This window comes from Aphis gossypii, chromosome X (genome assembly GCF_020184175.1).
Source record: "Aphis gossypii isolate Hap1 chromosome X, ASM2018417v2, whole genome shotgun sequence".
In the NCBI taxonomy this organism is placed as follows: domain Eukaryota; kingdom Metazoa; phylum Arthropoda; class Insecta; order Hemiptera; family Aphididae; genus Aphis; species Aphis gossypii.
The window spans coordinates 42,547,905-42,567,539 of NC_065533.1; the positions used below are offsets into that span (position 1 = coordinate 42,547,905).

Sequence of the window (19,635 nt, forward strand, 5' to 3'; positions counted from 1 at the left end):
ACAATATGAGTATTGAGTATATTATAAGATTAGCACATAAGTTGATAATATATTAGTATATTTTACTATTTATATATTTTCACTTGTAAGTTGTTGCAATAGTATAGCAGTTATTGGATTTATGGTACATATTATATTAATTAAATTATTAACAACTAACATTTAACAAAGCATTTAGCATTGTAATTTAAATCAAAATTAAAGTTATTGTTTATGAAGTAGGTACACGAATCTATTTTATAAAAATTATATGTATTAACAATGGTTTGAGCTTGCATATATATATAATATGCTTAACTGCGTATAGTCTTATGGCTAAATATTTTTATTAAACAATTATAAACGTTTTATTAAATAAAAGTAAATATTATACTCTTTAAATGTATGGTTTAATTTTATTATTTGTATTAAACTATAGAGAATTGTATAAATGTTTTTATTATTTAGGAATGTATTAATTTATAAAGTATATTCGAATAATATTATAATATGTATAAATATTAAACAAATTTGTCTGATTTCATTCATATTTTCAGCTTGAATATTAAAATTACAAAATAATTATATAGTATTAAAATTGTTATTATTTAATACTTATACGGTAAGTTCAGGATATTGGTAAAATTCATTAAATTTAATATCTAAATATTAACACAAATTAAAATTAAATTAAAGCCTTGTAAGTACATCAATACAAGATAATACGGGTAACAGGTGGAATTCATTAAAATAAAATGGAAAGTAATATAAGCTAAAAAATCTCTCTAAAAAGTTGTATATGCAAATATAATAGTTATGTTCGAAGAAAGAAAGATCTTTGAAAAATATGTGATCTAAGAAAGTGAAAGAGAAAACTTCAGTACCTGTACCAACAGTAGGTAGGTATATACCTACAGTATTTTTCTAATGAATGTGACATAACTCAACTTTCGCTGGTTAGTTGATACTAAACATTTGTTGTTGAATAAAGATCTTATAAGCTCCGATGTTATATTATAACATAATAGTAAGTAGTAACTTCTGAAATTAATTTTTATGATTTAAATTTCTATATTTAGCATATAGGTGGAATACTTACTTAATTAAATAATATATACCTACTATTAACAGTATTAACTAATTACCAATTCATCAGCTATTTATATATAATATCCATAGACCTTATACTAAATGTACGGCCTAAATAATTCAATGTACAATTGGTTACTCTAGTGTTACTAAAATATTTAAATACTACAATACTAGCCAGTATATAAATACCTGATACCATAACTAGAATCACATTTATTTTATACTTTACTTTGTAATTTGTATGTTACAAGCTATAATTTATTTTATTATTATTATTAACAATACATTTTCACAATAAATTATATAGTACATTAGTACTTATAGGTACTATATTTAATAACTATATTAGTTATTACTCGTAGAAATAAAAAAGTCTATACTGAATATTTCTATAATTTATTTATTATATCCAAATTAGCCTACCTACTATTATTATCTTTACAATAAGCTTAAAAGACGGCAGCCGGTTGGCTTTTACAATTAAAAAATTCAAAAATTACCTGTTGCAAGAATTAAATTTGGTATGGAATACATACAGCACTTAGGAAAATTTACAATTTTAAGTATTTACAATAAGCACACCTATGTGTTATATAACTAAATAAGTAATAAGTATATGAAAAAAATCAGCCATCAAATGGTGATTTTTTTTTAATTTGAATTTTTCTTTCAAATGACGAGTTAGTTAAGATTTTTTAACAATGTAATCTTAAGACGATTGTTTAGAATAGTGTGAGAATCAAGAATAAATATTATAGGATTCGAATGCTTTGATAGCAAAAATATTTGTATAGGGGTTATGAGCCATTTTTCAGAACATACTACAATTTTTAATTTATTTTCATCCAACACTTCATCATTATAATATAATAGTGTTTATTACTCTACGACTTAGTATACCTTCTTTAATACCTATAATTTAAAATTTTAATTCCTTATCAATTTAATTCATTTCTTAATCATTATATTGTGCCATTATGGACCTATTGAATATTTCTGTTATTATTATTTTTTTATTTATATAATATTTTTATCGTGTATTTTATTAAACTTTTTCTTTGTTACATAGTATTGTTAATTGTTATCTTTCAATTAACCTTTAAGGCCATTACAACCTATTGTCGAATAACATAATTGTTAAGTTATAACAGTTTATTTAAAATTATAATATTGTAGAAACTATGGTTTTATACTACGTATACTACGTTTACCTAAAAAAAAAAGTTAAAAATTTATCTAGGTAGGTACATGTTGAATAACTAATAAATCACTTATTATTTTGTATTTAAAAATGCATAAAATTTTAAGACCCAAGGCTTGAAAATTTAATAAAAGATTTTTCTTAAGTTAAATTGACTGTACCTATATTTAAAAAAAAATTTATTGATAATGCACTTATATATTTTATGAGCAATCTAAGTTAAACTGTTGACGGCATTGGATAATCAAACGTATAATAGTATTTATTTTTACGATTTTTGTTATTTTATTATTAATAAAAATTATTTATTAACTTCCGAAATTGAAATAATTCACTATTACCTAACATTGCCCATAAAAATTTTATTATCATTTACTATGTAAAATTAAATCATTTTTATAAAAATCAAAACACTAGTTTCTTAGATTCGTTTCTTCAAAGTGTAAATATATCACCAGAAATGTAGGTCAACATCTCATGTATCACAATTTTTTTTTTTTTGTGGATTTGATGGTAAATTTTACGAACAAGTTTATTAACAATATTCAACACTAGTTGCGCTAGTTGAGACCTTTGTCATAACTCTGTTACAATAATAAACGTACAAATAAACGGAGACCTTTAAACACCTACCACAGTGATCAGTGCAGGTTGGCTTCGCATTCAACAGTTATTAAATATCTTCTTTTCCAGTATTTCGGGGTGAATAATAAGGTAAGAAAACTAATATAGGTACTTAATGAAAATGTTTTGATTTATTCAACATTTATTTATTTGTAAATAAACCATGTACACAGAATGTATAATAACATTTAACAAAGTACCAAAAATAAGATGTAGGTACTTATTTAAAAATTTTGTTTTATAATTATTACACACTATATTTCAATATACAACCAAGCTCAGAAATGATTAAGTGTTGTATTTAAATTTACGCTATTTTAATATTTAGTTACATAGTCAAACGTCATACTTATATGACGAATGAAATGATTTATATTTTTTAATACGCAATCAGGCCAATCTAACCGTATCCTATTAGAGTTTTAATATTTGACTACATAAAATCTCTAAATCTTGAAAAAATTACATCGATTGTATGAACAATTTAATTTATGATTATTATTATTTATTTTATTAACACTTATATCAGGTAAATCAATCACCTTTATAAAATAATGACTACCTATAGTTTATCGGCTTTCATTTGTGTATATAATAAAGAGTAATATTATTTTATATTAATTATTAAGTAATAAAAATCATCTTTAATATTAGTTAAATTATAGACTCAATTTTAAATTACCTCAATCAAGCATGTCGATTCAGCTATATTTTTGATTTTTATCTATTTTAATGTTAGTTACGGTATTTATCTTTTACTATGAAATGAATAAATACATAAAAACGTTTTTGTTATCTCGCATTTTGTTTTATAGTCCCATCATATCTATAACTATTTTTGATTTCTTTACTGAGTTTATAGTAATAAATTATTATTCCAAATTGAATATAAGTGGCGGAGCAGTTTTGTTATATTGCTAGCTCCTTGTATTGCTTCGATAAAAAACACACATTAAATAATTATCTTGTCAAATTTAACATCAAAATCCTTTTATATTTTATCATTTGGACCATTTGGTATGTATTTTGTCAGTCACTCCGTATCAGAGTTATAGACAATGTTTTGTAATTACGCCATTACGACCACATAAAAATATTGTAAAATTCATTTTTTTTTTATAAATATGGTCACGTTATTACTTCTACAAAAATCGGATAATATTGGATAAATCATACAACATGCATGTAACAATTCAAAATTATACAAAATTATATTTATTTAATTAAATTATAATAATTTCATTAAATATCTTGAGTATTTAAAATATTATAGTTTAGATAAAATCAATATTAACTGTATAATACTTCGAAAAACAATTAAAAAATTTAAATAAAAAAATATTAATGTACTTTACGAATAGTTTGTTTTTTAGAAGCTTAAAACATACGTCATATTCTAGACCCTAGAATGTATGAAATAACCAATCTTCAAGATTAATAAATAATAATTTGTCTTGCTCATTATTGTTATAACTAGAGAAACATTTTATATTTTAATAATTAATATACCTATAAATTATAAAAATATGGTTTTGATATACGTATGTCATATATTTAATTCTGTATTAGTGATTTTATACAGTTTATAGATTCTTAATTAATTTTATATCTTTCGAATTGAAAATAAGGATAATAATACAAACGTAAAATATCGAATTATGTCAATAGTATAAAATATGTTTGTATATACGAGTACCAATGTATAATGTAGGTACCTACCTTGTCTAGTACTAGCTTGAAAATAATCCAGTTATGTTTTACACATATATTTATATGAGTGGTAAGTAAATATTAACATATAATGACATGTCTAATTCAATGTACATTGTACACCTATAGTATATATAATACAAATAATACAATACAATGTATTTTCAATGCAATACAAAAATATTTACCTCAATATATTTATGTAGATACTATCATAGAATTTTTATTTTTAGTATTTTTACAGAGAAAAACTTTAACTAGGTAGATAATTTTTAGAATATAAATAATAAAAAAATAAATGATGAACGTTTAAATGTTTAACTTGTGAGTTAGGTTAACCGTTACTATTATATTAAAATAAATTAAATCTAAATAACGAGGGCTTGGAATGAAAAAGCTCTATGTCTAAATTTGTAAAATTCTCTTTTTTCCTCATTAATGCTATGCATTTTACCACGCTTTTTTCTAGTTTGTAAAGAGTTTAATAAGTTGAAAATCAAAAAGTTATTCAATGCAAAAAAGTTCTATATAGCTTCAAAATAACACTTAGGGTGATAAATTAAAAATAATTTTCAGTTTAGATATATACTTGTAACGCTTCAAATTTTTCATTAGATAAAATTAATAATAGCCATTATATTTATTAAATTATTTGTGAAAGCTAATGAGTAGAAGTGTATAGTACCTATATCCTTATACTAGTTATACCATGTTAGGTTATAGTAAGTATGTTTCTTTAAGTAATTGAAATACTAACTATTATTTATAGAATGACATACCTAATCTAATTATTAAAAAATATTTCCCGGGACAATATCATTTAATAATTTAATAAATATTTTAGTTTGCCTATTGTGTTACACTAAGCTTACCTCTTGGTCAACATAAAAACCTTGGACATTGATATTTGACTCACTATACTGGTCACTAGATACTCAAATCTATTTTTGATATTTTATAATTATCATATTACAACAAATTGACTCAGAGTTTTAAATTAATGAATAATAATTAGTAATTAATTTTAGAAGATACCACGCCCGTGTTTGTTGTCTTTATTTCATAAACATAATAGGACGTAACACATTTTTGTTTAACAATTTTGTTTTAGCAATGCGAGAATTAATATCTATTATCATACGTAGGATTGAGAATATTATTTGTATATCTTAAAGTATAGTTTCTTATAATACCTATCTTAAATATTTTTAAATAACTAAAAGTTAATTTTTGAGTAATCTCTTGTTTTAATTTTTAAGCTTTTTGAGCGAATATAAAAAATATAAAAAAAATCAACATTTACAAAAAAAGGAACAAAAACTGACATTTTTAGTCAGTCTATAAATAGCTCAAAAAAAGTAAAAATATTCTGGCAATTTTATCATTTATAGAAAATGCTAGTATAAAAATTTAATAAGTTCTTTAAAAAATATTGTATATTTTTCTTAAATTCAATAATCATAGAATTAAAAAAAGTTGATTCTTTATAATTTACAAAAGAGTAAAATCTAACTAAAAAATATATTGGCATATTTTACTGGAATATCATAATTTTTAAATTCTATTTTATTACTTAAGTTCTTATACTAATGAAAAATGATTACCTATCAAATTATTCACTTAACAGTAAACACATTATAACATAATAATATATAATTTTTATATAAGGACTCTGGAGCAAGCCAAGCAGTAATTACTGACCCCCCATCTAACCTCTTAGGTAACTAGACTTGCCTAGTTTACCAAGTACCATCTTCGACACCTTGACATGTGAAATGGGGCCATTCCCCAAAAAATAGCATGTTGCTTAAAAGGTGAAAAAGAGGATGTAAAACCATTAATTTATATTTATATAAGTATACCTTACTGATAAAACTCAAATTTTTTTGTAATTTTCATACGTACATTCTTTAAGAGTACATTTAATTAAATAAATTCTAACAATATTATGTTGGTCAACTATTAGTACATTTAATAATATGCTTTATGCTTATAATGGCCGAAGCGCTATCAATAGATAACGTTTTAAAATTACGTCCATCTTCTAATATTGTAACTTTATACAACAGATTGTTGATTATTAAATATATATATATATAACATATATTATCAATTATCACGAATACCACCCCATACTAAAATTTTATTTTGGAAGTTTGATTGATATAGGTAGTGCTTGTGCATAGTAAATTATTCTTATTGTATGTTTTGGAACCATATTTTTAACTTTGATTAAATTATAAATTATGATATGTAGTTCACCTAATAAACTGTTAATATGTATATTCAATCTTAAATTAATTTAAAAAATTACACCTAATTATCTTATTTTTTCAACCTGTTTAATAATTGTATAGGTTTGTGAGTTAAGTTGTTCATTGAAATAGTGTTATAGTTAAAAATATATTAACTTACTGTTCATTTTAAAAAGCATATGCACATTTTTCTCACATTCAAATAATTAAGTATCTAACTAAAACTTCTGTAATCCTTCTCATATACTCTATCCCAGAACTTATGCAAAAAATAAATACATATCATCAGCATACGAAATGATCTATATTAATACTGACAACACAAATATCATTAATTTATAGAATAAAAAGAATAATTGGTCCAAAACACTTCCTTTTTATACGCTATTACACAAGAGCTCCCATTTACTTTATTCATTTTCACTGTTTATTTCCTACTATAAAAGTAACTTAAAATTGTAATTATTTTTACGAGATTAAAATAATTGAAGGAGTCTTATAATATTCAATTCTAAAAAAATATTCATTGTAGCGCAATGGTACCTAACTCATTTTCAAAACATATTATCTTAAAATTCGTAAAATTATTGAATACTAACTATTAACTATATACTATAGTATCTAATTACGACCTTCACCTTGACCATGTGTGAGGATCGATCACGTAATCAAATATCATAAAAAAATATATGGTAACCATTTATCGTAAGTTATATACTAACGAGTATAATGATTTTATGTCTTAAAATAGATTTAAAGTTTTATTATTCGTAAAATGTTCAATTTCACAAAAATACTTAAAAGTTAATGTGACTAAACATTTTTTTATATCTTATAGTTATAGTATAACTTAACCTTGTATTACATTTTCTCTTTTCAGGTTATAATAATGAAAATAAAATATTAAATAAGACCATCAAATTATTAAATGATATATTTTGCATTAAAAATGTAAAACTATACCAACTATAATGCAATTAAAATATGTATATATATTAGATACGTCCTATAGTATTATCCTATTGCTTTAATTTTATATTTTATATTTATTATTAAAGTTTTAGTGAATTAAAAAAAAATAACACTATGATAAATAAAAAAATTTCAACTATACACATTTATTTTATGATTTAATCAGACTCTTCAGGAGGATTTTAAATGAACTTTTACAATAAGAAAGAAAGTTTCTACGGCCACTTAACTTCTCACAATATCTCATTGCATCTAAAGTAGAACTTTTTGATCCAAAACTTATTAATTACCTTGATTAGGTAATGACATTTTTAATAAACCTACATATACTCGTATATTACGAGACAACAATGTTGTACAGTCGTACAAATACTTTCGCAACAATAGATTTTGGAGTAAGTTATTTTAAGTCGGTACTTAATATTGATAATATTTTAACATATAACATTATTTTAATATATCTACCTATTGGCTGTAGCAGCCAGTATAGTATTGGTCATAAATACTATTATTTATAATATTTATAATAAAATATTACCTACTAAGTAGTTTGGTATTAATAATATACATTTGTTAGCTTTGAGCTTACATAAAACACGCTTGTAAGTAATCTGTTAGGACTTAACTTAATATGCAGTAACTCTATATGTGGATGTGGTGACTAAATAAAAAACACCGTGGAAATCGCTCTTTTGTGTAGTAGGTGTTGTACTTCGTCATTGAGTAGGTAGCTGTAATGGAGGTGTCAAATTTAAATTCAATGATAAATTATATTGTAGGTATAAGATGAAAAACAATTCTGAGCGTAGACGATCTGTCTATGTTTTCAAGGATATTTTTTATTATTGCTATTAGTAATTTATTTTTTTTATCGATCTATAACAACAATAAAACTTAAAAGTGAGTGTGAGTGTGTGTGTGTGTGTGTGTGTGTGTGTGTGTGTGTGTGTGTGTGTGTGTGTGTAAGAAATCCACAGTCAAATGTGTTTTATATAAGATTCTGATTATTTGGTACCTATATATGTATTGTAGTTACCCAAGGAATACCCAAGGATGTAAAACTCTAAGAGTCGAAGCTAATAATTTAAAATTTTCATTTTAAAGAAGTACTTATGTCTCACGCAGGGATTTGTTATTTTTTTGTTTAACTATGTATAATTGGGTTACAGTTACAGAAAATAAAATAGTTATTATACCTGCATAATAATTAATAGCTGGATAGTTATTTAGAACTATATTTCATATTTGCTCAAAACCATTCAAACGAATGTGTTAAAAATGTTACATTTAATAGAGTTCAAGGTTTGAGCATTTAATTTTTATCAGGGTCGACGTCGTGCAGAATTATCTAACTAGTCATATATGTACACTAGTGTACGTTTAAATTGAACCAATTTTAGCCCAAAACTAATCCCATAAGTACCTATATATTATTATTTTATTTAATATTACCACCTATAGTTGTAATTAACTTATAAGTGAATACATTTTATTATATACATATATTGATGTTGAGTACTACTATAGAATTCCAGAATTGTATGAATATGTTAATGTGTTCGTGTTATAAATGGCTTACAATTAATCTAAATATTTAGGAAATTGTATTGTGTGTACAGTATAGTAAATTATAATATTAGTAAAGGCGATAACTAGTATCAAGTACTTACAATAAAATAATTTAAATTTTTATTTGTAGTTTAGATAACCAATTCCATAAAAAAAAATAAATCGTGAATAAAAATTAATTATGCATAATATGTATTTTTTATATTTTAATGTTTCATTAGAAAACCTTATGAGGAAAATTTCATTAAAAAGAAATAAAATAAAATAATATCATATTATCAAGAAAATTAGTATACGACAAAATTTAATACAATTCATAGAAGGAAACTGTAAATTTGAGAACTGATTAGTTCGCCGGTGGCAAGGGCGCCCATAGAAAAATTCTCAAAGGAGGACAAAATTATAATTTATCAATCCATTTATAAATAGGAATTGCTATATGTATATGTATATATTATATAATTATATATATATCTGTGATCATAAATAACATATTATGACGGTGTACACATACATATCGTATCTATGGCAATACACAATATTTTAAGAGTTAATAATTGTCCATAGAATAAAAACGAAAAAGCATGTTGTTAATTATAGCTGATAACCTGATTTTTCATAAAAAAAAATTATAGATTTTCTTATATTAAATTAAATTTCTAAATTCTATCAAAATAAAATATAAATAAATAGATTCTGATCACAGTAAACAATATTCTAAGATTTTCAATATATTCCAGGGGAGGCATGTCTCTCCCTTGCTCCCCCATATAGGCGCCCTTGGCCGATGACATAACTTATGGTGCTCGATAATATTATTTTCATTATACATTTGTAATATAGATTTTATGCTTATATAATATTAATATTTTAAAATACTTCAACTATTTATATAATATGTAATTAAATATAGCCATATAGGTAAGAGCCAATAGGTGATACGAATAGAGAAGTTTATAAATAATTTATATAATTTACGAATCTTTACTAATGTCTGTTTGTTTTTTAAAAATAATAAGTAATACAAATTATATCATAGATTCTTTAAATCATATTAAAAAAATTAATACATATTAACAAAACTTAGCTTTTATAACCTTTAAATTGGGAAAGTTTTCTATTATTTTATTTATACTTAATTATTCAGTTAGTTTTATTTTTTTCAATGTTAAAAATGGTAAAAGGTTGATAGTCGATCTTGACTCATTGAATTCTTTAAGTAATTTTTGATAAAGTAAGAAATTTGAAAATAACAAAATCAATTACTTATAAAAAAAATTCGAACGTTGTTTTTATTCGAGCGAACTCGAAAGTTAACTTCGGCAACATATTTTAGTCTCCATCACCGTCAATTTCATAAAAATGTTCAATAGTAAATTTAAAACTATATTCTAGGCAGGAAATTGAATATGTTCTAATAAAATAAATATCGATAAAACAAACGTATCGAATGGGCCGCGAACAGCAGTAGTCTACTAGTCTCGTATAACAGAATAGAACGAAGAATGATCTTAAAAATTATTTATCGTCGTTTTAATGTTAATACGGAAAAAGAAAATCGAATATTTCAAACGGTATAAAAAAAAGTTAAAATACTTTGAAAATCGTACAACTGCGTATGTATACCTACATAGAAAGTAGGAACATTTGGTGAAATTTTACGAAGCATTTATACCTACGCTAGTTCGAATCACCATAAGTAAATAAGTCGTTCGAGGAGAAATCAATAATTTTCGTTTTTTAATTCATATAGGTGTACACTCATCAAATTATTTCTGGAATTACGCGATATCTGATCGTAAACGAACAAACCGGTCGATTATGCAACGAGGACGAACAGTCCAATTACCCCGCAGACCGTAGTGTTTGTATATTATTGTACTGTTGCTGCTGTGTATTTCAATTATTGTTTGCGATATTTTTTTTTAACGAGTATAATAATAGGTAGGTAAGTATAGCTGCAGTCCTGTACGGTGAATAATACATTATAATATTATTCCTCTGTGTCAATTTCCACGTACATACACAGTGACGCGTGGAAAAGGGTTAAAAGGGCTTTTGTCGCGTATTCCTCGACTGAGCACATTTATTATTAATAATAAATTATTGTACCGTCGAGTGACAGAAAAAACAAAAAAAAAATTAAGCCGTCTCGGTGGTGTTAGGTGAATGCCCCCTTCGCCCCACACACGATTAGTCATGGGCAAGCACGCAGAGTGCAACAACTGTACAACAATAAAAATTATATTATACGAATCACGTGCGTCACGTGTCGGTACGCCGATGACGGGGCTGCGCGTTACGGGCGTCCCGTATCGCAGCAGCCTCGCTCGACGGGACGGGCGACGACGACGATTGGCGGCGGTGGGACGTCGTCGCGTTTACCGCCGACGGCCGTCGCATCGGCGGCGCTATTATACATATTATACCACTTTCACATTCACCGGTTGCGCGCAGAACGTCGGCGGGGCGCGGGCCGCGGTGTGAACATCGCCGGCGCGCGCTCTCCGCCACCGCCTCCGTAGTGACACCCGCGGTCGAGACTACCAGCGCCGAACGCCGTGTGTGTGTGTGTGTGTGCGTGTGTGCCGTATCCCATTTTTCGTTACCGTTGCGTTGCGGTGCGTTTCGTCGCGCGGCGGCGCCCGCGTTGTTGTGACTCTCGTGTGTTATCGCCGTGGTTGCCGACGCGCGCGCCGCCGCCACCGTTCTTTGTGGCAGTGTTTCAGGCGCGCGCGAGTGTCTGCGCGTGCGTTTGCGCTAGCGTGCGTGCAGTGCCACTCCAGACGATCGCACTACCGCAGTCCGGACGAGAGACGGTGTACGGTCACTACTGCACACATTGCTCGCGAGTCGTTCGCCACCGATCGAAAATAGACGTTTTTCCGCGTTCACAAACGGCGGTTTTCGTTTTTTTTCTCTCGCACCGCAACGTCGTTCGTCTCCGTCCGCGCGCGAGTCCGTCCGGACCCGATCATCGCGCAAACCGGCCCGCGTCCCGTCGTCACCGAGTCGTGTTTCTCTCACCGTTTATCGCGTTTTTTATGAGTTGAGACTGCTGATCGGAACACGGGGTTCCCCCGTACCCCCCCGAGCGGATTTTTTTCGTTCGTCCAATCGCGATAGGCACGACATAGTAACATTTCTCAGTGAACGGCCGACGAGGCGCCAGGTGCGTTTTTTTTTTTTTTGTTTTTTTTTTGGTTTTTTTTTCCGTCGGATTTTTTTCGTTTACGTCTTGCTCCGACCACAGGTCGGCACCGCTAACGACCACCACCACCACCGCCGCCGCCGCAATCGTCAAGTACCTAGAACGCTCATCAACGGTCTCGCGATGTTGGTCGCTATGACTGCAATGCTCGTGTCCGTGGCAGAGTTCTCCAACATACTGTCCGTTTTGGCGGTGCTCATGTGCTTCTGTGCCATGTTCCTGCTGATCATGAGGTAAGTCTACCGCCGGTCGCACATTAATATATAGGTTAAGCGCTGGACACGACGGTTAGGCACCGCACGGTCGGCGCCAGTCGTCGCGTTCACGATAGACGATACTCGGGCAGATGGATGTGATGAGGTCTACATGACGTGTGTGCGATTAAGTGCGACAAGGTTCGTAAAATTAATTGGTACCGATATTATACTGGCGGGGAAAAACTAACGGTAATCGGCCACAGTGTGTTGTTGCACAGCACATAAAATATGTCAAGATGATAACGTAGCTCTAAACTTTCAATAACATCACATTAAGTATAATAACATAATATTATCTACCTACACTCTGGCCGGTTGCATTCACTTTTCATGGACAGACCCGCGTTGACTTCACGACGTTCACACAGTGTATCACGTTAACACTCCGCCATGTGTTTGGTATGATTTTCATAAAAATATGTTATCGTTTAACGTACACCTCTACCTGTGTACGTATTCCGAGTGGCCGTGTTTTCGTTTTTAAAATTCGTATCATAAACGTGTGAACGATGTTCCTCTAAAATACGATATTTCAAAAATACGAGATTATGTGTGTGTGTGTGTGTGTGTGTGTGTGTTGTGTTGTTGACCGCGTTCGTGTAACGATAACATTGTAAATACTAAATAGTAATAATATTTGTGAGATCGTATTTGTATCTAGGTCCCGATAGTGTTATACGGTTACATTATTATCAGTGCTGACGTTATCTGTGATAAGAATAACCTCTGTAGTAGAAAGATAGGTAATGCTAGAAGATCTCTGTATATAATATTATAATGTTATAGTCGTAGACCGTAATCAATGCTTGTGTTCAATAATAAATTAATAATATCATTAACAAACTAAATAGTTAACTAGTAACGGTTAGTTATAAACAAACAAAGAATATAAATTTGTATAATTTTATACAAATGTAATAATGAGTAATACATATTTTATGTCCGCTAGAAAAAAAAGGAAAAAAATCGTGAGTAACCAAGTAAAATATGCAATTTACGTATACATACATAGTAATGTATTATTCTTGTAGCCTTATAATAATAAAATATTGTTAGACATAGAGTAAAGACTAAAGTCTATAGAAATTTAGAAATTATTGGGTGTATGTTTACAAATTCCTAAATAAATAAGTAACGGTTTATTTTCAGTAGGTATATTTATGTATAAACTGTGCTAAATCGGCTTAATGGTTTTCGCGGAGATTTTCGTGATTTTGATTAAATTATAAAAAATTAAATTAGAAATTAATATAGAATGTTTATCCCAACTGGCTATCTGTGTCTAAGGCACATGGTTAATATACTAATATGGTAATATCGACGACTAATATGCATTCTCAAACAAACACAAGTGTATTGTCATTCTTGGTACCAGTTGTTCAACAACGGTTATACTTTGTGAACCACCGGCCGACTTTCCATTAAACGAGTTAAAATGCTAATTTTACGAGACCAGTGTTATAGTGGTGTTCATACGGTAAAATAAAACAAGATTCTGTTTAGCATTGTGAATTCTAACGGTAAATTCTTGATATATTATAACAGTAGTTGTCGGACACAATACGTTCTGCAACAATCTAAATCGGTTCTTTTGCAAATAATTGAATGTTATTAGAATGCATAGTAAGGGGGAAAATATTTATTTATAATGTTAAATGTTCATGATACAGTAAGGTGAACTCATAAACTGTATATAAATATAATAATATATAGGTATACGTATAAAGGTTTTTTCAAAATACAATATCTATGACTAAACTCAAAACTCAAGACCCACAAAGACCATACTATTGTAATTTATGTGTACCTATGTCAATAAATTTCATATTGTATTATACAATATTCAAGTATTTTGTATGCGAACGTTGAAAGTATAATACTTGCAAACATTTTTAAATAGATCAAAATTGTATGCCATTGTAATAGTAATAAGTAATAACTAACGATAGTATATAATATGAGAAAAATATAGATATTTATTTATGAATGGTAATTGCTTATGGAGAATTAGTGGGCAATTACCACCGCTAATTGACAACTTACTAATAAAATCCTGCGGACTGCAACAAGTATTTGCTAATTCGTTTATTGATAGCTGATTTAATGGTATATACTTATGTACCTACCTATAACTTATCCATTAGAATATTTTTGTAGAATCTAAAATACGATATATTTATTATTTTCATTGATATTTTTTGTTTTGAGATTCTTATATTCTTTTCCAATTAAGAAAATATATCCAAAAGAGGGTTAAAATTACGGACATGTTTGTGCTTCAAAAATTTGTCAAGCAAATGTCGTTGTTGTCTGTACAATTACCAATATGCATTTTTATTCGTACCTATTATATGGCGACCGATAAATAAGTTGAAGTTATTCGCTTCGAACACATTTCTGTCTTTTATGTTTGTTTCTTTCTTATTACTTATGAAAGTAATTATCTAATACAAGGAAAACCGCCCAAAAAGTATTTTGTTTCTTTTCTATTTATGGTCAATGGGGTGTTTTTTTGTCAAGTAGAATTTTCAACAACGAACACAATACAAAACGAGTAAGTATTTCGATTATTGTGTGAATTCAAATGCCGGGGGGAATAAACGTAGGTACTATATAGTGAATGGTTGCTCATGGTACGTTTACGAAAATCGGATCGTAAAAATGTGGGTACAAAGAAAAAGGAGAAAAAGCTATTTTCATCCGCAGGATTTGTGTACATATATATTATGTTATGTAGTTTTAGTCTACCGTCCTCTTATCCTCTATATTATGATATTGTATAATATTATTATATTTTTCCATTGGTGACAATTTCGAGACGACAGAGGCATCGTGTATACGCATTTCTTCGTGTGGATAATTCAATACCATTTAAAGAGGATAGATACGAGAATTCATGCCTTACGGCTCTGTGGGATTGGATCATAAAAATATCTATCGGTGGTAACAATAACAGAAATATTTTATGCTATTGTATCGTCACGAATTTTATATCGTGCGGCCGGCCGTGTTCATACCTAATACACTATATTATTATTATTTATTATTATATCGTATATACTTTATAAATCGCGATGTACGGCGGCAATGGTCCAATGAATCGACAACGACGACGCACGTTTAGAAAAAAGAATAATTTTCGCTCGTCGTTGTCGTCGAGGTCAAAATGATAATCACGAGTAGTGAACAAAAATGTAGGAAAAAAACCAACAGACAATAATAATGCCGCCGACGACTACGGTCGACCGATCGGCGGTCGTCCGCCCCTCTTAAATTTGTATGCAAAATCGGTGTGTTGTGTTGTGTTGCGTAATTCGTACGAAAGACACGTATTCGTGTGCATGTGCGTGTAATAATGATACGTGTATTATACGATAATATTCACGCGGATGATGCTGAGGTAAAGTTTCAAAACGAAAATGTCATTATAATATTATTTATATCATTGTTCAACAGTCGTGGAGTGTGAGTGTAATAATATTATAATAATGCGTAATAATATATTGTTATGTATATGATATTATGTTGACGAGTAGCGACTAGCGACGACGAAACGTTTCACGGTTTTATACTTTTTTAAATCGACGAGGACAACACCCTGGGAGGAAAAACAACACGTTACACGATAATTTTTGTGACGCACGCGAGCGACAGTCTCAGTTTTTCGCAACGGGATCGGAAAGAAAGTTGTTTTGCACCGGTATAATTCGAGTTTTGTTTATTTATTTATTTTATTCATGGGTGTCATATAATGCTGTCTCAGCCGCTGCTGATTCGATTGTAAACAAACGGACGACATCATAATCTTATATTATTTTTGAGTTGACATATAATTGCGATATAAAACAAGCAAATAAAAACCAGGGAAGTCGCTCTGATGTTTAGAAGGATTTAGTGTACTTAGGTACTTTGATATTTCAAATTGCTTTGATAACTATTAAATATCGTACTACATTATCAAACTTCTTGAGCTGCACACAATTCGCTTCCTAGAACCTTTCTCAATATTGAAGATTGAAGCATTTTTCTGTTATTATTAAATAATCATTTTAAAACTAGAATCTAATAAAAAAAATCATATATTTGGATCATATGCTATTCATGAGCGATAGTAGTACGGGTCATGGCTCATTTTAGATTTTAAGTGGAGCGATGAATGTATATTAGCTTTACAATAATATGTGTTTAGTAAGTACTTTTGGGGTCACAAATAAAAATCCCATTAATTTTCAAAATAATTGGAAAAACAACAACAAAAAGAAGGAAAGTGGGTAACTCTTGAAATAACTTCTCTTCTGTACAGAATCTAGATGTTTGAAAATTTTATTTGTATATAAAATATAATAATACAGTAAAACTTTCTCATGAGTTATGATAGATTCGTTAGGGACCAACTGATTTTTTCGTTATATAGGAATTTCCGTTATAAGACGACTAAAATATTCGGTATATACATATAGGTTATACAATACTGTTGTTATTTTCTGTTTTAAGAGATTTCTTTCTTATAAAGATCTATCTTTAGAAGTTTTACTTTATACCTCGCTTTATACGTAAAAAAAAGTTCCAAGTCTCCACTGAAAACATTTTTGACTTGCTTCAAATCAATTAAAATTGTTATTCTTTTATACCTAAATAAATAAATTTGACACTTCAAATGTCCATAAAAAAATTGTGCTTCTATATTTTTTAGATTAATTTATACTTACTCGTAAAAGGAACTTTTTATTAAATTTAAGATTTAGCTTTGAAAATTGTATGCATTTTCAAACACAAAATAATATACAATTAATATTCGTGATTTTTATGAATTTTGTTAAAATATGAACTTCAAATGTATCTCAAAAACTTTTTTTACTGCTCCAAAAGATGATAACAGACACACCTAAACAAATATTGTTTGGTCATTTACTTACGGGTAATTGGTCAAGTAGTTATGCGTAAATATACCAATATTTACGCATAACTACTTTTCGACAAATTCAATTTTGTTAATTAGTTGATTTCACATACCTATAAGTTATTCTTTTATAATAATTTAAACATATCGAAAATCATATTTAGCTCAATCTTTATTAAAAGAGTTTAAAATTCAAAACCACGAGCTTTTGTTAGTTGTTTTATTATTAAATATTCATCAAATTTTTAATTTTAGAATTGTTATTGTATTATGTACAAATAGAATCGAATTTCCTATATACGTCTTTGTAATGATCAAAAGAAATTCGATTATTTACAATTATACACATACAGTACTTTTTTAAGAATCGTGAACATGTTTTATTATTAGACGAGATAGTTGTTGGCCAGGTTAAACAAGTCCTTTCATAACAGCTAACCTATACACTATGACTATGCTATACACAATACCAATACCGACTGAACTGGTATAGAACGTTGACCCCCTCATATGTTATTAACCGTGAACTTTCTATTTCTGATAGATACATATACCTAGGTATATACGTAACTGATTTGATCATAGTTACAAATCAATAGTAATCATGGCGTATTAATTTTAAAGCCGCGATGCTGACGTTTTCCACTGTCCACTACCGAATGAATTAAATTTTTTGCTAGATTTTTTGGTAATATTGATAAAAAAAAAGTGCAAATGAAATTGCAAGGGATGTTGTATTTCCTCGTCGAAAGCAGTAGACACAGAAGGGCGCTGTGATGTTATATAAAATTCTTATATGAAAAATGTTCAATCACCAGTATAAAAACAAATAGAACTATATGATGTTACTAACTATAGGACGATTAGTACGTCATAAAGTGAAATTCTGAAAAAGGGTATTTAAATATTTGATTCGATTGAAGGTTACATTCTTGGTTTTCAATGTTTTATAGTAAAATATTTTTAATTATAAATGAGTGAAGAATGCATTTTCGTTTAGAATCGATAAAAGTTAAAAAGATATTTTTGTGTTCTAAAACACTTTTCTATTGTATATTGTCAATTAAATTTAGGATTATTTTTTGACCTTGGATTGTATTTATTTTTGTTTTTAGTTAATTAATAAGAATTAATTTGGAATTATTGACTTAAGAAGGATTTAATTATAATTGTGTTTTAAATTAGCGTATCAATTATACATATTTTACTAATTATTTCAACATAATATGTTCAATTAATTCGCAGTTTTATTATTTATGATAGTTAAACTTAAATTAAATGTTTACCTTACTATTTAAAATTATTTCCTGATTAATTTTTGTTTAAAATTTTATCATTTTCATTATTCCCATTTATTTTTACTGTAAGTCCACACATTTTATTTTAAATTTACGTATATATACATTTTTCAACATAAACAATTAAATGATGTAGAACGCTGTGACTATTTGTTTCTTTTTAGTATTGTAAAGAATCAACTAAATTTTTTTTTTTTAGTTTAAGTAACCTTGTAGCTTTATTTAATTATTGTTTAATTTTAATTTCAATGTTTACATTTGATGTTTCTCTGTATTTATGTATTGTCTTAACAGTTATTAATTTCTTGTTAATTTTCCTCATGAAAAATGTGAAGGCTATCTCTCTGTTCTTAATAGTTAATTAATTTGTTTTTAATATCGACAATAGTAAACCGTCAACTTATTCCATTAACTTGATATAACGAAATATATTGAAAGTGTTTAATTTTTTAATATATTTAATCTCGTATTTCATGAAAACTTATTCATGACCAATTACAAATATTTACACTTAAATGACAACCTAACCAAATATTGATGTTTTTATTAATTAATTTTCTGGTAGTT

At 28.1% G+C, this 19,635-nt stretch overlaps 1 protein-coding gene across 2 annotated transcripts in view; it reads left to right on the forward strand.

Moving 5' to 3' along the window:
* Positions 1-12,128: 12,128 nt before the first annotated feature.
* The window catches only part of LOC114129332 (cell growth regulator with RING finger domain protein 1-like), a 36,550-nt gene continuing 29,043 nt past the window's right edge, over positions 12,129-19,635 (forward strand). The window contains exons 1-2 of one of the 2 annotated variants that reach the window (XM_027994043.2): positions 12,129-12,574; positions 12,656-12,846. In XM_027994043.2, coding sequence (XP_027849844.1) covers positions 12,737-12,846 — 110 coding nt within the window. In that variant the 5' untranslated portion in view covers positions 12,129-12,574; positions 12,656-12,736. Of the gene's footprint in view, positions 12,575-12,655; positions 12,847-13,750; positions 13,839-19,635 lie in introns of those variants that run through there. The other variant, XM_050205550.1, reaches the window with a different exon arrangement.